Source organism: Schistocerca nitens, chromosome 1 (assembly GCF_023898315.1).
Source record: "Schistocerca nitens isolate TAMUIC-IGC-003100 chromosome 1, iqSchNite1.1, whole genome shotgun sequence".
Classification (NCBI taxonomy): domain Eukaryota; kingdom Metazoa; phylum Arthropoda; class Insecta; order Orthoptera; family Acrididae; genus Schistocerca; species Schistocerca nitens.
The window spans coordinates 247,180,668-247,204,743 of record NC_064614.1 but is presented as its reverse complement, the minus strand read 5'-3'; the positions used below and the strand labels follow the sequence as shown (position 1 = coordinate 247,204,743).

General features: G+C 41.9%; 1 protein-coding gene across 3 annotated transcripts in view; it reads left to right on the top strand.

Moving 5' to 3' along the window:
* LOC126246874 (RCC1-like G exchanging factor-like protein) overlaps positions 1–24,076 on the top strand; it is a 117,151-nt gene that overhangs the window by 55,206 nt on the left and 37,869 nt on the right. For all 3 annotated transcript variants that reach the window (XM_049948429.1, XM_049948430.1, XM_049948431.1), the window contains one exon: positions 20,386–20,668. In XM_049948429.1, the coding sequence (XP_049804386.1) occupies positions 20,386–20,668 (283 nt within the window). The remainder of the gene's footprint in view (positions 1–20,385; positions 20,669–24,076) is intronic.

Here is a 24,076-nt window from a genome sequence, read left to right as displayed (position 1 = left end):
TGTTTATATTACAGTATGCAACCATTACTTTGTCAATACAATAGCTACTCCACTCTTCTCTGACTGTTGGTTCTCACTATGAATTATTCTGAAATCTTCGTATCTAAAGTCACAATTTCCAGCCCATCTTGTCTCAGGTAGTCCTAGAATGTCCAGTTGACACTTTTGTATGCACTTTCTCCAGTTTTCCAAGATTTAAAAGTATTCACACATCGCATGTGCCAATGTTGAATTTATCTTTTTCTTCTTCTTCTTCATCTTCCTGCTCCTTCTCTTCAAGGATTTCATGGAATGACGAAGTGAGAAGACTCGCCACTGCTCATGCCAGACGTTGGGCTTTGAAATCCATGATCAGTAAGGATACATATATTATTTTATTCTGCCCTAGTTGCTACACACAGGATATCCAGTGTATTGTTACTGTGGTAATTTCCCATTGCTTTCTACTTATTGATGCTGCTGGCCTTGGTGACTCATCTGCCTTTAGGGTTGGTTTCCCATTCCAAGGGCAATGGGGTGCCCTATTTCTACTCATCTGCTCTCCAAGGAGACTGGTGGCACTTTTTAGAGGTTAAATCCTTATTCTAGAAGACATTTGGTCTCCATGTACATTGGCTGCCTGAAGCGTTGTGAAGCTCCCCACCAATAGGCGATGTAGGTGGGGTTTTCGTTCAGAGGATGAGATCATAAAGCATTTCTCATAGCTCTCCAGTACTTTTGATTTGAATCATATTTAATAAAAATGCTAAAGATGATGCTGAATAATTCAAATAGTGCACACTTTAGTATCTGGAGAGAAATCACAATTTAAGTCCCACAGGGTTGAGTTTTGGATGCACTAATATTTTGTATGTACTTGAGTGACCTACAATTTTACATGTATCAAGCAGATGATTGGTACTCCCTTTTAATTTTAAAAAACACAGGGTATTCAGCTACCTACAACATATGGAATAACACCAACAGCTAATTTAAGCTGCTTTCTGAAGAAAAGAATCAAGTATGGTTCTCAGAAGACATCTTAAAGACAATAAAATTGCAAAAAAATTACAAAAGTAATCCAGTTATCATAGGCAAGAAAAGTTAGAGTGTTTGAGATTGTTAGGACAGTTACAGAGAAGCAGGACTGATTGCATTTTACAAGAAACACAGTGGTTCTTTTGGATATGAACTGTCTCAAGCAAATACAGTGTTTTCTTCTTTTTGCCTGGACATGTTTCGCTGAAGTTACAGCATCATCACTGTTTTCTTTTATTTTAATTTTTGTTACCACATGCTGTGGTTTTTTTTGGATTTCTGTATTTAGCATTTAGCTATCTTTATTTCACAGTATGTGATAGCTATAATTAAAAGTCAGGAATCCATAGCACATGGTTAAAAGGAAGAAAATGAAAACCCCACTGATGATACTGTAACTTCAGTAAAACATGTCTGGGTAGATGAAAACATAGTGTTTGCTCAAGGCTGATCATATCCAACAGCAAATTTATTGGCTAGCCAACACTAACATAAGAGTAAGCGTCAATCTGACTAATGTGGTGCTGTCTGAAGAAAAAGTGACTAAAATTGAAAAAAAAAAAAATTCTTTGAGCAATATCTGAAAGAAGTAATTAAGATAACGAAATTAAACATACATTGAAGTCCAAAGAAACTGGTATAGGTATACGTATTCAAATACAGAGATAAGTAAACAGGCAGAAGATGGGGTTGCGGTTGGCAATGCCTATATAAGACAGCATTTGTCTGGTGCAGTTGTTAGATCTGTTACTGCTGCTACAATGGCAGGTTATCAATATTTAAGTGAGTTTGAACATGGTGTTACAGTCGGGACATGAACAATGGGGAGCAATGAAGTGGGGATTTTCCCATACACCCATTTCATGAGTGTACTGTGAATATCAGGAATTTGGTAAAACATCAAATTTCCGACATTGCTGCGGCTGGAAAAAGATCCTGCAAAAATGTGTGCAACGATGACTGAAGAGAATCGTTCAACGTGACAGAAGTGCAACCCTTCCACAAATTGCTGCAGATTTAAAATGTCGGCATGCAAACCATACAATGAAACATCATTGATATGGACTTTTGGAGCTGAAGGCCCACTTGTTTATGCTTGATGACTGCATGACACAAAGCTTTACACCTTGCCTGGGCCCATCAACACTGACATTGGACTGTTGATGACTGGAAACATGTCTGGTCAGACAAGTCTCATTTCAAATTGCATTGAGCGGATGGACGTATACGGGTAGTGAGATAACCTCAAGAATCCATGAATCATGCATGTCAGCAGGGGACTGTTTAAGCTGGTGGAGGCATGTGCAGTTGGAGTGATATGGGACCCCCGATATGTATAGATATGACTCTGACAGGTGACACGTACGTAAGTATCCTGTTTCATCACCTGTATCCATTCATGTTCCATTGTGCATACCAATGGACTTGGATAATTCCAGCAGGACAATGCGACACCCCACACATTCAGAATTGCTACAGAGTGGCTCCAGGAACACTCTTCTGAGTTCTAACGCTTCTGCTGGCCACCAAACTCCCCAGACATGAACAGTATTGAGCATATCTGGGATGCCTTGCAACATGCTGTTCAGAAGAGATCTCCAGCCCCTCATACTCTTACAGATTTACGGACAGCCCTGCAGGATTCATGGTGTCAGTTCCCTTCAGCACTACTTCAGACATTAGTCGAGTCCATGCCATGTCATGTTGCAGCATTTCTGCATGTTCACAGGAGCCCTACATGATATTACCAGGTGTACCAGTTTCTTTGGCTCTTCAGTGTATGATAGCCTGCATTGATTTATGCAGCAGTCTAGCACACATAGGGAAAGTCTACAATCTAATTGCTTTTTTTTCATATTGCTAATATTAATAAATAATGCATTTAGAAGAACTGAAAACTAATTTTTTTAGGTCATTTATGTTAAACGCACTGCATAGAAATATTAGGACATTTATACATTGCTGAAGCACTACATATGATTTGATTTGATTTTGACAGGGAAGCTACAACAGCTTTGGTCTAACCCGCCGCTGCCTACACTGAAACCAAGTTTATTGTGCAGTATCTCTCCCTGTATATCTAGTAAAGCCAGCCAATGCCCTTAAATAGTGCAAGGAGTCTGTTTACCAGTTTTTTATTAGACTACATTTCTGCAGGTCTAGTTGTCCCGAAGATTCTGTATCTTTTGCTCTCCAGTGCCATGCATTCGAAGATTACGTGTGATACAGTTTCTTCACCCTCATCACAGATCCTACATTTAGGGTCTTCTTCCAATATACCCATTGTGTGTAGGTGTTTTTTGAAATTCCCATGGCCAGTCATCAGTCCAGTAATGAGTTTAATCTCTCCTGTTCGACCCCAGGATTACAGAGCTTCTTTTACAACATGGCTTAGCTATCATTACCTTACCATGTTTTTGTATATGGACCTTGGTCCAATATTCTATGTGCTGTGTCCTAAGCCAGTTCTGTAGTTCTAGTTTGATCACAGCCTTGGTGATTGTCAGGACAGGTTCTGGTCGAATAAATGGAGTCATTGCCCCCATCCTGGCCAATCTGTTAGCTTGTTCATTGCCACAGATCCCTGAGTGGCCAAGGACCCACACTAGGTTTACCTTATTGCTTTGCCCTAGCTCCACCAGAGCCCTGTGGCATTCTCTAACAATCTTAGATCTTGTTGCAGGAGCTGCCAGTGATTTCAGAGCTGCCTGGCTGTCTGAATAGATGTACGAGGGGCGTATGAAAAGTCCGTGCAGAGTCTGAGAGATGGCACCACCAGCGCGTATCGAGGTCATGTTTAGTTAGTAGCATCTTTGGAAAGAACACACACTAAGTTTCAAGCATACTGGTCTATTTATTTGTGTTTGGCATTCGTGTGAATCAATGAAGTCGAGTGATTGTCAAAAAATGGACGAAAAAGAATTTTGTGTGGTGATTAAACATTTTATGAAAGGCAAAACGCCTCAGGAAACTAAACAGAAGCTTGTTAAACATTATGGTGACTCTCCACCTTCGATTAGAACAGTTTATAAAAGTAAGTGGTTTGAAAATTTTCGGAGTGGCCATATGGGCACAAGTGATGCTGAACGTTTTAGACGCCCTGTGGAGGTTATGACTCCAGAAATCATTGATAAAATCCATGATATGGTGATAGATGACAGAAGAGTTATGGTGTGTGAGATTGCTAGTGCTGTGGGCATCTTGAATGAACAGATACATAATATTTTGCATAAACATTTGGACATGAGAAAGCTATCCACAAGATGGGTTCTGCTATTGCTCACACTTGACCAAAAATGGAATCGTGGGAAGTGTTGCAAGGATGGTTTGCAGCTGTTCAGGGAGAATCCACAGGACTTTAAGTGTTGTTTCGTTACTGTGGATGAAACATGGATACATTACTATACTCCTGAGACCAAACAACTATCTAAACAATGGGTTACCAAGGGAGAATCTGCACCAGAAAAGGCGAAGACCATTCTTTTGGCCCAAAAGGTTATGGTGACTGTCTTTTGGGATTTGCAAGGGATAATCCTCATCGACTATCTGGAAAAGGGTAAAACTATTACAGGTGCATAATATTCATCGTTATTGGGCCATTTGAAAACCAAGCTGCAAGAAAAACGCCGGCGATTGGACCGCAAAAAAGTCCTTTTCCATCACGACAATGCACCAGCACACACCTCAGCAGTTGTGGTCACAAAATTAATGGAAATAGGATTCAAACTCATTTCACATCCCCCCCCCCCCCCCTTCTCCAGACTTGGCTCCCTTGGACTACTATTTGTTCCCCAATTTGAAGAAATGGCTGGTGGGACAAAGATTTTATTCAAAAGAGGAGGTGATTGCAGCAACTAATAGCTATTTTGCAGACTTGGACAATTCCTATTATTCGGAAGGGATCAACAAATTAGAACAGCGTTGGATGAAGTGTATAAGTGTGAAAGGAGACTATGTTGAAAAATAAAAAGGTTTACCCTAAACATGTAAGTAGTTTTTATTTTTGCATGGACTTTTCAAACGCTCCTCATAGATGCTACGGTCCTTGTAGCACCTATGCATATTCTCCTCTACACATGCCCTGATTGCAGTAATTTCAGCTCGGAATACCGAGGCCAGTTTTCCTAGAGAGATGATGCCCTCCAGTCTTGACTGAACCCCTTACACCCCTACCCCAATGCCTTGGTCTGATTCTGACCCATCGGTGAACCAAACATTGTCCCCAATACGGTGCTGAACTGTTTTTTCCCAGTGCTCCCTGCTTCCGATTATTATACTGTAAGGCTTGTTGAAGCAGTTGGGAGTTATTATATAGTCGGCTGGCATTTCCCCAGCCATTCCTATATTTGCCTCACTCACTAGCTTATTGTGTGATTCTGGATTTCCCAATGAGATCCAGTTTTTACCAGTTTTAAGTCTGTATGCCCCAGCTGCTGCCTCCATCTTGACCCAAAGGTGTAGTGGAGGCATATACAGCATGGCTTCCGTCCCAGCAGTTGGTATGCTGCTAATTCCACTTGATATGGCTAAGCAGGCCTGTCTCTGCACCTTAGCAAGCTCCTTAGCTGCAACCCACTGTTCTACCTTCTTCCACCACACTATGGCTCCGTAGGAAATCCTAGGTCTAACCACTGTGGTGTATATCCAGTGCATACCTCTGGGGCGTGGGCCCCAGTTTTCACTACAAGCCCTTCTGGTACTCAATAGAGTACCTTTCACATTGGATCAGATACTCTTAATGTGAGAGGTCCATGTTAGTTTCTCATCTAACGTTACCCCTAGACAGTACATCTTAGTTTGTACGTTTTCTTCTGTATTTTCAGCACTACTGTTTTCAGCAGCCTTCTTTCAGGAAAATTTGACATTCCTCCTTACATTTGTCCTATGGTATTGCCAAGAAGTTTCATCTTATACCAGCATCCAGAGATGTGGTGTTCTTTGAGTTTTCTTTTGAAGGTGCTCAGTTCCTTTATTCTCTTGATGCCAGATGGTATTCTGTTATAAAATAAGCTTCCTGCAATTGTAGGGTCCATATCTGTCATTTTCAATCTTTTGCTGCAGGTGTGGTAATTTTCTCTGGTTCTTGTGTTGTGGTCATGAAAGTCTGTTAAAGATGCTGTAAAATTTATCATTAGAAGAAGTATTGTCTCATGTATGTATAAACTTGGTACAGTTAATATTTTAAATTCCTTGAATTTGTTTTTGCAGGGTTCCTAAGGTGTTAGGATATCTATACATCTAATGGCTTTCTTTTGAAGTCTTAGGATTCTTTCTACAAGTGCATCTGCTGCACTATCCCATATTGGGAAAAATAAGTCTTTAGTAAATTTTAAGCAAAGTTTCTGTGTCCACTGTAAACCACATTTTTTTCATTAAAATATATTTGTAGTTATTTTGTAACAGATCCTATCAATGTGGTTTTCTTATGTCAGAAATTTGTCCACGTCTATACCCAGAAACCTGTTACAGTCCACTGATTCTAAGTATACATCCCCAATACACAGAGTAAGTTACTCTGCTCTGTTGGTTCTGTTTGTTTATAAATTTGTACACGCAGTTTTCTTCCTGTTGATCAATAAGTTATTTTCTGTAAAATACCGTTCTGCCATTTGCAAGTTCTCACTGGCTCTTTTTTCCACCTCCTTTACTGAGTCACTGCATGCTAGTAAAGTTGTGTCATGGGCATACATGATCACTTTTTCATTTACAGCAGTGGGCATATCATTTCTATATAAGATAAAAAGCAGAGGTCCTAGTACTGAACCCTGAGCTACTCCATATTTTACGTGCAGAAAATCAGAGTAGACATTTCTCTCTGTATTTCCAGATTTATGTTTTATTTCAACACACTGTTGTCTGTTTTCAACAAAGGTTTTCTATAATATCAGCAGCTTTCCCTCTTAAGCCATCACAGTCCAGTTTCTGTAGAAGAGTTTTATGGCAGACACAGTGAGAAGCTTTTGAAAGGTCTAAATAGACATTTGATACTATCTTTTGATGATCCATTGCCTCACTGATGTGTGTTATGAAGTTTGTCACTGCAGTCTTGGTGGATCTTCCCTTTCTAAATCCATGTTGTGCCTCATTTGAGATGTTATGCTTCTCTATGAAGTTTATAAATCTATCTTTAATCACTGTTTCTACTGTTTTAGACAGAACAGGTATGATCGTTATGGGCCTGTAGTTTTTGGGGTCTCCTTTTGTTGTGACTCGCTGATCTTTCAAAGTGCCTCCGCGCAGTTACGCGCATCCTCTACATGCGGCGCTGTCTGCCAGCCATGCAGCAGCAGCACCACCTAAGCGGCCAGCCAGCTAGCCAGCCAGCGGCCACTAGACTTGGACTCAGTTATGATTTGACTGTTAAAGTGTACACACGTCTTACTCTGTTTACTTGATCTGTGACTTTCATGTATTGCGTCTTCCTTGAAATATATTTGTTCAACTTGAAGTTATTACAATTGGCAATGAGGTAGTGACTTTTCTTTTCCATCATTGACCCACATGTTTCCATGGCTACTTTAGAGTAACTATTGCAAGGTCTCATAGAACAGCAAACGCTTCTCACAAATGCGATTTGTGATTTTGTCGCGGCATCAAATGCGAGGCGTCTCTCGTCGTTGTCTCTACCTACTTTTCCTCCTTACGACGAGACGGCAGAAGACTGGTCTGATTACGAAAAACATCTTCAACAGAACTTCTTGGCATTTCATGTCACAGACGAACAAACATGTAAGTCTCTGTTCCTTTCATGGATTTCACCTCAAATGTATCGGTTGTTGTCACAATTGGCTCCTTTGAAAGATCCTGCGTCTTTGTCCTTTGCTGAAATGTGCTCACTTCTGTCTGTCTATTTTCAAAAGCAAACGCATGTGGTAGCCTCTCATGTTGCCTTTTATTGTTGTCAAAAACAACCAAATCAATCCTATCGCACTTGGGCTGCTGAACTTCACGGCCTCAGTAGAAAGTGTCAATTTGTTACTGAAGTTCACAAAGAATGCTACGCCGATTCCATAGTATGGGATGCTATTATCCGATCGGCGCCCAACAAAGAAGTTACGCAACGTGCCCTTCAGTTGGCAAATCCGACTCTAGATGAAGTCCTATCCATCAAAATCAACCTTTGTGCGATGTTGACGAAGCATGTGGCGTGTCCCCGCCGGCCGACATGGCCACAGTACACTCCCAAGCACAGCCTTGGCCTAACCGTAAACAAACCTCCAAGAAACTGCAGCAAAACCCATGGCAACTTCCTTCATGTCCACAGTGTTTTACGAAACATTCACGAGAAGATTGTCCACAACGTTGGGCCGTGTGTCACAAATGCAAAAAAAAGTGTCATGTGTCATCCGTTTGCAAATCCGACCGCATACATGATGTTCATGAACATGACGCTGATTCTGATTCTGTGTTGTCTGTCAATTGTACTTCTTCCCTTTCAGGGAAGTTATTCCTCACTGTCCAAATACTTGGTCGAGATGTTCGCATGCAGGTGGATACTGGTTCTGCTGCCACTATCATCAATTCTCAGACGTATCTTCAGTTGGGTTCTCCAATTCTGTCACCTGTCACTAGGCAATTATGGACTTACAATAAACAGAAGATTTCTCTCTTGGGTCAATTTGATGCTGAGGTATCTTACAAATCTGTCGTTCGCACTGTTCCCATATTTGTCGACCATAGTAAAGCGGAGAATCTTTTTGGTTTCGATGCCTTTCACGGTTTTGGGTTCTCCACAGATGACTGTCAGTATCATCTCTGATGCTATTCCTTGTGCTCAGTTGGATTCCTTGTCGATGACATTTTCGTTTCTTTTTTTTTTCTCCTGGGTTAGGCCGTGCAAACAACTTTGAAGCTCATATCATGCTCAAACCAACTGCTCGGCCTAAGTTTTTTCGGGCTCGGCCCATTCCTGTGGCCCTTCGTGATCAGGTCAAACGGGAGCTGGATCGTCTCACTGCTTCAGGGGTCTTGCTTCCTGTCACTTCCAGGAGTGGTCCTCTCCTGTCATTGTCGTTGCTAAGCCAAATGGTAATATTCATCTCTGTGGCGATTTCAAAGCCACTGTAAATGCTCAATTCCTTATCGACACTTACCCTATGCCTCGACCTGAAGAATTGTTCACTAAACTTGCTGGAGGCCAGTATTTTTCTAAACTTGACCTGTCAGAAGCTTATCATCAACTTCCTCTCGACTCTGCTTCCCGGCAATTTCTGGTCCTTAACATGCCTTTCGGCCTCTATCAATACCAACGATTGCCATTCGGGGTTGCCAGCGCCCCTGCACTCTTTCAGCGATTCTTGGAACAATTATTGCTCACTGTCCCTGGGTGTATAAATTACATGGACGACATTGTTGTCACTGGCTCCACCACTGAAGAACATCTTCAAAATCTCCGCACACTTTTTCATGTCTTACAGACTGCTGGTCTTAAGTGTAATCTTCAGAAATCAAATTTTTTTCAGGCATCTATCACGTACTTGGGGTTTCAACTCTCTTGGGATGGTATTCGTCCGCTTCAGCACACTGTCGCTGCGATCGATGCCCTTCCTCGCCCTACATCTGTTAAGGAACTGCAGGTCTTCTTGTGGAAAATAGCATACTACAACAAGTTTTTACTGTCTGCTGCTTCGGTGGCTCAGCCGTTGCATAGCCTGTTGCATAAAAACGTGCCTTTTCACTGGTCCGCGTTATGCGATGCAGCTTTCCAAAAATTGAAGACTATGCTGGAACAGCCCCCATGCCTGGCTACTTATCGACCTGGCCAACATCTTGTTCTTGCCACGGACGCCTCTCAATACGGGGTCGGTGCAGTCCTTGCACACCGTTTTTCTGACGGTTCTGAACAACCCATTGCTTCTGCCTCCAAAATGAAATGCTCACAGATGCCCAACAAAAGTATTCTCCAATTGAAAAAGAAGCTTTGGCCATTATTTATGCTCTTCATAAGTTTGGTGTTTTTCTCTACGGATCCAAATTTCATCTTGTTATGGATCGCAAACCACTTGTTTCCTTGTTCATCCATGAACGCCACTTCCCGACAAGGCTGCCCACCGCCTCCAGCGATGGGCTCTTTACTTGTCTCGTTTCAATTATGAGATTCATTTCCGGCCGACAGCTCAACATGTGAATGCTGATGCATTGTCTCGCTTTCCCATGGGTCCTGATCTAGCATTCGATAGGGACGAACTTTTGTGTTTCCACCTGGATGTTGCCGAGCAGCGGGTTGTGGACAGGTTCCCCATCACCAGGGACCGGCTGGCAGCTGCTACGGGTTCTGACCCTACCCTCTCCTGGGTTTTACGCTGTATTCAGAAGGTTTGGCCAGATCATCCATCCGCTAAGACTTCTGATCCGTTGCAGAACTACTATGCTTTGCATGATCGCCTCACGGCTAGGGATGGTGTTATTCTCCTTTCCACCGAAAATGCTTCACCACGTGTTGTGGTACCTGCGTCTTTGCGTGCTTCGGTCTTGCGCCTCCTTCACCAAGGGCACTGGGGTGTCTCTCGCAGAAAATCTCTGGTGTGCTGTCATGTGTACTGGCCCGGCATCGACTCTGAAATCGCACACATGGTCGCTGCCTGCGGCCCTTGTGCGTCACAGGCCGCCGCCCCAAAGTCATCTTTGTCACCGTGGCCTTTGCCTGAGAAGCCGTGGGAGCGTATTCATGCTAACTTCGCGGGACCTTTTTTAGGTACTTATTGGCTTCTCGTTATTGACGCCTACTCTAACTTTCCTTTCATTGTCCATTGCACGTCGCCTACCACTGCGGCAACCACCAACGCTCTAGCTCGCATTTCCTCTTTGGAAGACCTTCCCTCTACTCTTGTTACTGATAATGGTCCGCAATTTGCCTCTTCCGATTTTGCGGATTTTTGTGCCCGTCATGGCGTCATGCATGTCACGGCCCCTCCGTTCCATCCACAGTCAAATGGTGAGACTGACCAACTGGTCCGCACATTTAAGGTTCAGATGAGAAAACTCCTGACTTCTTCTGCTGATGATGCGCTTCTCCAATTTCTGGATTCTTACCATTTCGTCCCCATGAGTGACCACAGCCCGGCTGAGCTCTTACATGGCCGACAGCCTCGCACGCTACTTCATTTTCTGCGGCCTTCCACCTCACGGCCGCGGGTGCCTTCGCTTGGCCGGATCACCGCCGACGACCCTGTATGGGTACGGGGATATGACAGGCGGCCAAAATGGAGTCCTGGCCGCATCTTACGACACCGTGGCCGACGCCTGTATGAAATCCAGAGAGACACGGGTGTTGCAGTGCGTCATTCGGACCAGCTTCGGCCTCGTGTGCCGGCAATGCCTGTTCTGGATGCCGCTACACCACCTTCAGCTCTACCTGATGCTCGGGATACTGGAATTTCTCATTACTCACAACACAGTCCTCTCACCATCATATCGGTGCCAGCACAAGAACTGACGCCACCAGGAGACGTGCCCATCCAGGAACCAGATGACCATTATCTGTCAGAGCAACTCTACTCACCTCCTTCTCCTACGGATGTGGACACATCGCCCATGTCTCCTGTTATAACAACCGGACTTGCCGCAACGGGCAGATCGGTGCACGGGGCCCCAGCAAATTCGACCCCCACGTCTCCTGTCATCTCGACCCGTTATCATCGGGGACACTAACGTCCGTACGGGAAGCCTCCTCCTCGAGACTTTGAGACTTTATGGCCAGTCAAACAACACCTATGGACGTTAGCAATCTACAGGCCACCTGGCCCATCAAGACCTGTGCAAAAACATTCAAAGGGGGGGGGGGGGGGGGGGGAGTGTTGTGTCTCGCCGATCTTTCAAAGTGCTGCCGCGCAGTTATGCGTGTCCTCTACATGCGGCGCTGTCTGCCAACCATGCAGCAGCAGCAGCGCCACCGAAGCGGACAGCCAGCCAGCGGCCACTAGACTTGGACTCAATTATGATTTGACTGTTAAAGTGTACACATGTGTTACTCTGTTTACTTGATCTGTGACTTTCATGTATTGCATCTTCCTTGAAATATATTTGTTCAACTTGAAATTATTACACGTTTATCCCCTCCTTTGAATATTGGCACAACTTTACTCATCTTTAAGCATTTCGGAAATACTCTTTGTTTCATTACTAAATTTACAAGGAATGCTAGAGGCTTAGCAAGCTGGCACAGTGTTTGACCATTTTTGCTGGGATACCATCCAGACCTTTTGTATTTTTATTTTTTAGTGCTCCAATTTTTTAAGAACTTCCAATTCATCTGTAGGGAGGAGGTATAAACTCTCAGCCACTTTTTTTTGGGACTTTCCATCCTTTTTGGTACTAGTATGTTTTGTTGTAGAAGTTTCTCTGCTATATCTATACAGTACTGGTAGAAAATATTGCATACTTGTTGTGCATCATTCAATTCTTTCCCTTCCCTTGTCAACACTATATTTGTATCTCTCAAGGCATGTGACTCTTTTCTGTTTTCATTTATACAGTTCCAGACTGTTTTAGAGATGTTACAGGAAGATTGTATTTCAGATTTTTGGTGGCTGGCCTCTGCTTTTCTTATCACCCTAGTGTATGCTTTCTTTTATACTTGTAAGCCTGATGACTGACCTGACCTTTTGCTTTCTGGTATGTTTCAAAGAGTTCAATCAGCTCATCTCTTGCTTTTTTAATTTCTGCGATGAACAATTTTTTGTTTGGTTTACCCATAACAGTTCTGCATATTTTAGGACAAACTGTACTATGTGGTTTCTTAATACACCACAGAAAGATTCGCAGCGCTTTTCTACACTTTCCCCTATGTTCATGTCATCCCACTTTTCTTTTTCTTAGCAAAAATTATAGCCTGCTTAGATTTGTTGGTCTAAATTCAGCCACTACATTTTCCTCAGTTTTTTTTGTGAGCTTGCAGTACAATTGTTTGTTTAAAACTGTCTGCATCAACAGTATTTATGACCTGAATTGTTAGTCTGTCAGTAGGTATATTTGATAGAACATGATCTATTAATGTGCTAGATGTTTCTGTACGTCTTGTTGGTGGATTTGTTGAAACTTATTGTGTAGCTACTGACTTTAAGTTTTGTATCCTGGGAAGGCGGTGCGTGGGTAAGGAACAGGAACAGGAAAAGGTACTAATCTCTTGGTACTGCAAATACAGTTAAAACACCTGGGAAGTGTGCCTCGAGCTGGGTGATGTATTCTGGCCAACGTTAAACATCAGGATTGAAGGCATGAAATGGCGGCGCTGTCAGCGACAGCGTCGGTACAGGCGGTGGCGTCAGAGGCGCCGAAGTAGCTGCAGTTTGTAGTGTGACCAGTCCATTTATGGCAGCAAGCAGCTGTGTCATTTGCTGAGCCTGAAAACTGACAAGATCAGACAGCGGAGCCTGTTCCTGTGGCGAAGCCATGGTGTGCACAAATGAAAGTTTTATAGCAACTGGGAAATCATAGAAAAGCTGAAGCAGTACCAAGCAAAAAAGGAAATGATAGGAAAGGTAAAAAAAAAAAAAAAAATTTAGTCCCTGATCGTCACCATCTTTTGTATCCCGCCTGGGAAGGCGGTGCTCGGGTAAGAAACAGGAACAGGAACAGGAAAAGGAAAAGGTACTAATCTCTCGGTACTGCAAATACAGTTAAAACACCTTTACTTGTGGATAAACATATGCAAACATATTACATAACTTGCAAGGTGGTGTGAAGTTGAAGCGAAGTGTCCTGGCTGTCTGCACCTGATGAAATGGGTAGAATCTGTAGCGGAGCTCGTAGAGCTGCACAGCACCAGCTAGAGGGTGCTGCCGACGGTGTCTTGTGGTAGTGCCAACTTTGGAAACTATGTGGCATTGTTACTATCGATACCACATTAAGCATTCTATATCTAAGTCTACAGCTGTTACTATGTAAGTGTATTGCTTTGTTACTTTATGCAGGAGCGCATAAATTTCCAGTAAAAATCTTTCAATGCATGAGCTAGGGGATCAGTATATTCCTATTACAAGGCATTTTTTGCCCAGGAAATTTATTTGTACTGTTGATTCAAAGCAAAATCTGTACAGTTTGTGATTTTCTGTGAAGTGCAATCCATTACTTTGCTGTCTACAAATATTGCTACTCCACCACTTTTATGTGCAGTTCTGCAGTAATATGCTACATTTTCATATCCCATTATATTGAAGACCTTTCATTCATTCTGCTTTAAACCATGTTCAGCCATTATGAAAATGTTGGGCACTTCAGCAGCTAATAACACTTCTAATTCCTGTGATTTGTTGGATGCATATTGAACATTTTGAAGCAGTATTTTTAAATTGAATTTCTTTGAATCTGTGCTTTACTTGTTATACTGGTCTTTTTGCCTACCCATGGGTATCAAAAATTTCAGTCCTTTCGTGAGGGCTTCCTGTTCTTGGTGCTTCTTAATGTGGGTCCAGGTGCTGTTGCTACTGTCAGAAGATCTGTTGCTGATGTTTGCACTGCTTTTGCTGTGGATGCTGGAAATACTACTTCCATGGACACTAATGTGATGGCCATCTATTCTAAAAAAAAACTTCTTGCTTGTAATGTAGAGCAATTCTTTGCTAGTTTTGTTGAACATTTCACTTAACTGAGAAACTAGCTTGGCCTTTCCTATTTTGTTTAGGTGCAGGCCATGGCTTGTGTGATCATCACGGTTCATTTCACTAAGGTCTACCAATTGTAAGTAGTTAAATTTGTCACACAATTTTTTTAGCTCAGAATTATAGAATTTAATTTCTTCATTTACACATGACCATATTGGCTGATCATATCCCACTGGAACAGTTGTGTTGACAACATTTGTATTAAACAATTTTGGCAATATGCTTTGGAAACATAACAGGGCAGTCTTGTTTTCGTTTGTATATATTTCATTTCTGCCGCCAATAATAATGGTGTGATCATTGTTTTTTAGTTGGCTTGTATCTGTTGCTCCACCACTACATCTAACTTGGCAGGTGGCTTTACTTTCGCAAAAACTGAATGTTTTGAATGCATACCCTCATGTAAGGGTCTGGTGAGGCCTTTTCCTTGACTGTCAGTGTACATTCAGGTGCTTGCACAAAAACAGACACTAAGAATAGACTCACCTATTAATACTGTACGCTACAACATTAGAATGAAAAAAATTGACCTTCTTTATTCAATAGTAAAGCTGTCAGCAGGTCATAAAGGAGGACATTATGGAAACACAAAAGTCTTTGATCATATGGCCCATAATACAAAATACCTGGCAGGTAGCAAAGTAAATTATCAGTCTTATCTGAAATCATTTCTTCTGGACAAGTCCTATTCATTATACAAATAATTAATTAATCATTGTTGGAATGTGTTGTATGGTAGACAAAGATATTTACATTTTTGTTAAATTTATATTTCACATATAAAATGAGTACTGGAAAAGATTAACATGTCCATTTCATCTACATCTACATGGATACTCTGAATAAAATAGAAAGAAACATTCCACATGGGAAAAATATATTAAAAACAAAGATTCCATAACTTACCAAATGGGAAAGCTCCCAGGATTGGAATGACTCCTTACGCTCTCCCTTAAAACCCACATCCTTTCATCTTTCTCTCTCCTTCCCTCTTTCCTGACGAAGCAACCGTTGGTTGCGAAAGCTTGAAATTTTGTGTGTGTGTTTGTGTTTTTTTTTTTTTTTTTATTGTGTCTATCTACCAGCGCTTTCCCCTTTGATAAGTCATGGATACTCTGAATATCGCATTTAAGTGCCTGTCAGAGGGTTCACCGAACCACCCCCATAATTCTCTGTTATTCCAATCTTGTATAGCACCCGGAAAGAACAAACACCTACATCTTTCTGTACGAGCTTTGATTTCCCTTATTTTATCATGTTGATAATTTCTTCCTATGTAGGTCAGCATCAACAATATAATTTCACATTTGGAGGGGAAAGTTGGTGATTGGAATTTCGTGAGAAAATTCCTCCGCAGCGAAAAACGCTTTTGTTTTAATGGTGTCCATCCCATATTCTGTATCATTTCAGTGACACACTCTCCCTTATTTCACGATAATACAAAACATGCATCCCTTCTTTGAACTTTTTCAATGTACTCCATTAATCCTGTGTGGTAAGGATCCCACACCACATAGCAGTATTCTAAAAGAGGACAGACAAGCTTAGTTTAGGTGGTCTCCTTAGTAGACCTGTTACATTTCCTAAGTGTCCTGCCAATAAAACACAGTCTTTGGTTAGCCTTCCACACAATATTTTCTGTGTGTACCTTCCAGTTTAAGCTGTTTGTAATTGTAATTCCTAGGTATTTTGTAGAATTTATGGCCTTTAGATTTGACTGATTTATCGTGTAACCAAAGTTTAACAGACTTCTTTTATTACTCATGTGGATGACCTGACACTTTTCATTATTTAGGGTCAATTGCCAATTTTTGCACCATACATAAATCTTTTCTAAATCATTTTTCAATTTGTTTTGATCTTCTGATGACTTTACTAGTCAATAAATGACAGCTGCCCCATATTGTCTCCCAAATCACGTATATAGATAAGGGACAGCAAAGGGCCTAAAACATTACCTTTGAGAACACCAGAAATCACTTCTGTTTTACTAGAATGCCAGAAATTATTTCTGTTTTACTCAATGACTTTCCATCAGTTGCTACAAACTGTGACCTCTCTGACAGGAAATCAAGAATCCGGTCACATAACTGGGACAATATTCAATAGGCACGCAGTATCACTACAAGCCACTTGTGTAGTACAGCGTCAAAAGGCTTTCAGAAATCCAGAAATGTGGAGTCAATTAGAAATCCCTTGTCGATATTACTCAACACTTCATGTGAGTAAAGAGCTAGTTGTGTTTCACAAGAACAGTGTTTCCTAAATCCGTGTTGACTGTGTCAATAGACTGATTTCTTTGAGGTAATTCATAATGTTAGAACACAATATATGTTCCAAAATCCTGCTGCATATCGCGCCCTGTACAACTGTCCAGTCTTTGTGTATGGATCTTTTGTTGAGCAAACGGTTGTATATGATTGTTAAGTATGGAGCTATTGCATCAGCATACTCTGAAAGGAACCTAATTGTATACAGTTTGGACCAGAATACTTGCTTTCATTAAGTGATTTAAGTTGCTTCACTATTCTGAGGATATCTACTTCTACGTTACTCATGTTGGCAGCCGTTCTTGATTTGAATTCTGGAATATTTGCTTTGTCTTCTTTTGTGAAGGCATTTTGGAAATCTGTATTTACTAACTCTGCTTTGGCAGCACTGTCTTCAATAGTATCTCCATTGCTGTCACGCAGAGAAGGCCTTGATTGTCTCTCACCACTCGCATACTTCACATACGACCAGAATCTCTTTGGATTTTCTGCCAGGTTTCAAGACAAAGTTTCATTGTGGAAACTATTATAAGCGTCTCACATTGAAGTCCGCGCTAAATTTCAAGCTTCTGTGAAAGATCGCCAATCTTGGAGATTTTGCGTCAGTTTAAATTTGGCATGTTCTTTTCATTGTTTCTGCAACAGGGTTCTGACCTAATTTGTGTACCAAGGAGGATCAGCTCTGTTGCTTGTTAATTTATTTGGTATAAATCTCTCAATTGCTGCCGACACTACTACTCTGAATTCAAGCCACATCTGTTCTGCACTTACATTGTTAATTTGGAAGGAGTGGAGATTGTCTCTCAGGAAGGTGTCAAGTGGGTTTCTCTCTGCGTTTTTGAATATGTATATTTTTCGTTTATTTTTGGAGTATTTGGGGATTACAATATCCAATCCCAGTACGACAACCCTATGTTCACCAATCCCTTGAATGTAATACTTTCAAGATAAAGTCTTCTGTCTACCCTCTGTCTTAATAATTTAAAATGACCTACTTGACTGACTGTTTGGTCACCTACTGACGGTAAAAATTTCACTTTTACAACAGTTTTATGTCAGAAACTTTATGCATTTCATTTTGTTGCATTTAAGCATTAATATGTTCTCTGAAAGCCTCCCCTCTTAAGGACACCATTTATAATAATCTACTTTTTTGCCTTTGGGTTGGATGTGTAGGATGCTGATACTTCTTAAAATGGCGTTTTGTTTCATGCAAGTGGTGGCTATTGCTGACGTGTGGAATTTTTTGTTTTTTAGTGCTGCCAAATAGACATCCTTGTAACACTCCAAATACAGAAACCCAAACGAAACAACCTGAATCCATCTTAAATGATAAAAATGACAATATTTACAATAGTATCATCTCTGTTTTCAGCAACTGCCTACACTATTAAATTTGCAGTGCATGCACGCACGCAAGCACGCCCCCCCCCCCCCCCCCCACACACACACCTTAATATTTACCATAAATATTTAGTTATGTTACCATGACGGCCCCCAAATGTTCAAGGGATTTACCTAATTTACAAATATATCATCACACCAACAGCTTGTACCCCCTGTCAGCTTGAAACTGTATGTACATCAACTATTGATGCAAATTGTACATCCATCTGCATATTTTAAAGCATTAATCAATGTACTACCCCAACCTTTAGGCAGTTATTACATGTCACACAAATAATCTAAAGACCCCCTGCTTTGTAAAGTTTGCTCTCATACAATCACTCCTTCCACCTTCCCCCTCCCTCACTCCTTCCACCCTCCCCCTCCATCTCACTCACTTTCTCTTTCTCTCCCTCTGCCTCCAGCCTGTCTGTGAATCCTAACCAAAATTATTATTTGTATATAATTTTACCACTATAGCCAACATAATTATTGTACTTATGAGTATGAAGTTTATGCTATATTACCTTGTCAAAATTGGATTTATATACCACCTGAATTATTTATTCCAACACATGCATTCGACACCTCAAACAAACATCTCCAAAATCCTATAAAAACTTTCTTCTGTAATAATGTTGTTACGATGTACATTCTTTGTACTTTGTGATAATGTTTTCTCTTCTGCTATACGATCCTTGTACCTAATATTTCCAGACACCACATTTGTTTATAAAATATGACAGTATACATGTGATGTGTATGACAATGAAAGAAACCTGTGACCACTGTAGGTACTCTGTTTTACTTATTTCAGTTTTACTGTTAGATATACATTTAGTTTTTGTCAAAAGAAACCCAAAACCATGTTCTGAAATAGTGTTTTGTTTCTCCACTAGACAGTGCCACAATTCCTCCAAAAAATCGTAACACAACACAACACACACACACACACACACACACACACACACACACACACACACACACACAGATGTCATATTAAGGGGTTTAAATCTTTGAAACGTTTCATGGAGATAAATAAACCGCATCTGGTAACAGTAAACTTGTTTAATTTAATGTCAATAACAGTCACAGTAAAGCCTAACCAAAAATGTTCACATTAAAAAAAAGAAATAGAGTTTTGGTCAAAAAGCACTTTATAAGTTTGAAATGATATAAAAAATTATTGATATAACTCACAGAATTGGTAGATGTGTCATTTTATAGTGACCAGTCTCAGGTTTGATTCACATAGTGCATCAGTACCCCATTCCTCACTAGGAGCACCAGTATAGCACACAGTTAAAATGGCTACTTTCACTGGTGAGGAGTATGCTTGCTGTATGTTTTCGTTTCATGAAGTGAACTGTGCATCAACTGTTCAGTGTAAATTTCATGCAGAATATGCTAAAGAACCTCCAAGCAAGCCTCCAATTTACTCTTTGCACAAGTGTTTTGATGGAGTATACTAAGTAAGTGTTCTTTAGACTCTTGTTTCTTTCCAGCATGCAGTAATTTGCTTATCTAGCCTCAGGCACCCACATGTAGACAATACCATGTATGACTTAATGAGGGAATTGCACTTATGTGCTCAGCATCAAGAAACTGGTTACTAAATTTCTTTTCATGCTACCTGCAGTACATCACAGTCTTAACTCAAGTTTGAGAAGCATTGCTAGCAATTTGAACGATGGGATCTTTGATTTTGTTCGCCTTTATTGTGCTGTAACAGTACTTTTCCAAAGGGACATTGAAACCTTAGCCCATTTCCCTCTACATTATAAAAGGAACAGAAGGTTATGGAAGAGTAAGAGGAAGGGGAGGAGAAGAAGGTTTGTTCTAAACTGTCATGAAGTGCAATCTGCCTGATTAATTTTCACTGTCTCTAAAAGTGTCTTCGTTAGTGATTTTTTCCTTCATATGCCTTCTGCTCATTGGTATTTCTGCTGATTTGTGTGTGTATCTTCATGTTATTTCAGAGTATACCCAGCAGCATTTTATTGTGTATATGTTCAGCTGAATTGTGTTTTGTTATCTGTTGTCACTTTAAGAGTGCACTCAATACAAACTTTATGCTTTTTTTGTACATTGTTGTCAATATTTGTTTCAAGGGTACCATGCACCACGTAGGGATCATCCCCTGGGGCTTGTATTAGCACCTGCCCCCGTGGAGTTGCCAGTGCACAGTCGAGTGAAGAAAGTTGCTGCTGGGCGTGCACATCTTATTGTATTATCAGAGAGAGAAGGAGCTTTTACTCTTGGCAATAATGCTTATGGACAGTGTGGCAGGAGGATAATTGAAGATGAGAAGTACTCTGGGAGCCAGACAGTCCATTGTATTCCTTCCCTTGATGGAGCTGTGATTGAAAAGGTCTTTTGTGGACAAGATCACAGGTGAATAAATAATGTCAGAAACAATACATCAATGTACCATTTTGTGGCCAGTGTTTCCTGCATTCCATGTTCTATTTTGATCCTGAATCTTGCTTTTCAAACAGTCTAGTCAATTACAAGTTCAATTAATTTACTATCATTATGCTCACTTGTTCTTTTCATTTATTATAGAAATAGAAGCATTTTATCTGTAGCTCTAGTCGACAGCATGTCAATGAATTTATGCTGTATGTAATCTTTTGTAGAACATTGTGGTTCCCTCTTTTGCTCATTTAATTGTTGTTTGATTCAAGAGAGCATGTATGAGGACCATCAACCCTGATGTAGATAACATTCTTTAACTATTCTTTAACCATTGACAGACAGATGTGGGTTATAAATTAGCATATTCACAGAAACTTGTAAACCTATATTTTGTAAACTCATTTTCAGTATTTGTGTACACTTTGTTGTTATATAAATCATTGTGAAATTAATGGGAGAGAGAGTATTACTGTTAGGTGCTGGATTGTCATATATTCTTGCATGGAAACTGATTTCCAGTATTTTGTAAATACATTTCCACAAGAGTGTGCTTACTTTCCTTTGGGTGTTTGTATTTTCAAATAATGAACTTTCTCCTTCACTCACATGTGAATTGAACAAACTAATGCCATTCTGTGTTGGACTTCTCTGTGTGTACATTAAAATCCTTATTAATTTACATTGGAATTGGTAGTACACATTTAAGCAGATCACTGACAGTTCTTTCTACAGTAAGTGATGAGATTACAACCACAAGAATCTGTTAATAAACAGCTGATGTAGATCTGTAAAGTTTTTCATCAAATGGGGGAAACCTACTTTTCACGTTGCCCACAGTGAAGCTGCCAGGAGCATTCCACTTTTTCTCCATGTACTCCAAATAGTGGAGGAATTGTAGAAGGTGTTACGCCGGAGCCAAGGTAGCCCTGAGGGCCGGCAACCCATATTACACCACAGAGGAGAGGGTTGTCTATGTCCAAGGCGTACCAAAAGCACCATGGTAAACACCAGCTATTTACATACAAGATAAAGGAAACAGACATTCTAAGCACTACTTCCTGCAGGGGGAGCTCGAGCCACGGCCTGCAGGAAGTATCACTACGCCAAAATCTTATTGGCTGGACACAGCTATTTACGGGCTAGAACCAGCCCTGAAGTTCAGTTCACTCCAGATGCTGACCTCGTGGACTTCGACCGCTGAAGATTACATCTTTGTCTCTGAATTGGACTTTTACTAGCGTGTGTGTGTGTGTGTGTGTGTGTGTGTGTGTGTGTGTGTGTTACCATGAACCTTTGTGGACAATTTAGAAATGTATTTTTTGTTTGCCTCAATTAGGAGACTTTTACTGGCATCATTATTGTTACCTTTCTGTTGTTGTTCAGTCATCATCCTTGTAAACGTAGATAAATAAAAGTTGTGTTTGTGAAAAATTGCAAATTGTCAGTCACTACACAAGTGGCGAAGAGTTTGTGCCTGCGTGTGTCTTCCCTATGGCAGAAGTTGTACTTCAGCAGCTGGTCCAAAGTGTGCACGACTTACTACAAGGTTTTCAGGATACACAGGAATGTTTATTTACGGAACTCTTGCAAAACCACCCGGTTCCACCACCCCCGCCATTTCCCGCTTTCAACGAGGATGCTGAAGACTGGGAATTGTACGAGAAGCGGCTCCAGCAGCATTTTCAAATCCACCAGGTTGTCCAAGAGGCTGCTCGTCGTCCCTCCTTTTTGCCCCAGAACCTGTCCAAAGTGTATATTCTCTTGACGAAACTCCAACCTCGACCTCCAGATTCTTTGACGAACCCAGATTTGTGAGGTTCTTGCAGCTTATTACCGACGATGGTTGGCTGCCTGTGTAAAATTTTACCAGTGTCGCAAGAAGGCTGGCAAATCTTATCGACAGTGGGCAACGGAACTGCAAGGTCTCAGCCGGAAATGTCACTTCACCACACAAGTCTCCAAAGAATCTTATGTGGATGAGATGGTCCGCGACCACCTCATCCAGGATGCCCCTGACGCAGCTTTCCGGCACGACGCCCTCAGACTCGACGATCCTACCCTGGACCAGATCATTGATCTAGCAATCAAGTACGAAGTCTCTACGGCAGCCAACAAGCGTTTGGAATCCTGGGCGGACGTGGCGGCCCTCCGCAACCACGACACCTCGGAGCCCGTCACATCACTGGCGGAGGTCAAAGACGTTGTTGCCACCCGTTCCAGTGACCGGCGTCAACCATCCTGTTCTGCACAGTGTCGACGGGGCAGCCGCATTGTCTAGGAATTCACACCCTCAGACAACTCCATGTGTCCAGCGCAGACCTTCAATGCACGGAGGCCCCTGCACCCTCGCCAGTGCCACCTGCCCCTCCGGCTGCCGTCCTGCCCAGGATGCCTTAAGAACCATGCACGGGAAGACTGCCCTGACAGGTGGGCGTATTGTGGAGTGTGTACCCGTAATGGACATGTCAGTTCGATCTGCTGATCTCGGCAGCCCCCTCCTCATCCAGCCAATGACTGTCGGGGTCCTATACCCATTGATATCAACCAGGTGCAGTCTTTGGGATCTTCCAAGCTGATGACTGACGTTCAGGTCAACGGTTGGCCACTGCAGATGCAAGTGGATACCAAAGCAGCGGTCTCACTGATCAACTATTCTTCTTATGCGAAGATTGCCCCCCCCCCCCCCCCACCCCGGCACCCACTCCTCAGTGCCTCCTTACTTATTATAAGCAAGCACTTGCCCTTTTGGGTCAGCCCATGGCTTCCATCCTGTATAAATTGGTTCGCTGGGAAGTTACCTCCCTTGTGGTCAACAATGCGGCCACGGTGGATCTCTTCAGGTTGGATGCCTTCCGGGCCTTTGGCTTCGCCATTGATGACATTGTTCATCTGGTGTCTTACCAGGTTCCATTTCTGGCAGTCGATACCTTGTGCACGTAATTCCAGGACCTCTTCTTGCCGCCGACCAGTGTGGTCGTGCGGTTCTAGGCGCTTCAGTCTGGAACCGCGTGACCGCTACGGTCGTCGCAGGTTCGAATCCTGCCTCGGGCATGGATGTGTGTGATGTCCTTAGGTTAGTTAGGTTTAAGTAGTTCTAAGTTCTAGGGGCCTGATGACCACAGATGTTAAGTCCCATAGTGCTCAGAGCCATTTGAGCCATCTCTTCTTGCCAGGCATTGGCTGTGCTCAAGATTTTCATTCGTCACTCCAGCTGAAACTGTGTGCCCACCCGAAGTACTTCGGGCTCGGCAGGTTCCCCACACCCTCCAGCAGTCTTTTCAACAAGAAATGGACCGTCTCACCGTAGAGGGAGTCGTCACTCCGATCCGTTACAGTTCGTGGGCGACACCCTTGGTCGTCCTCAAGAGACCAGATGGGCGTCTG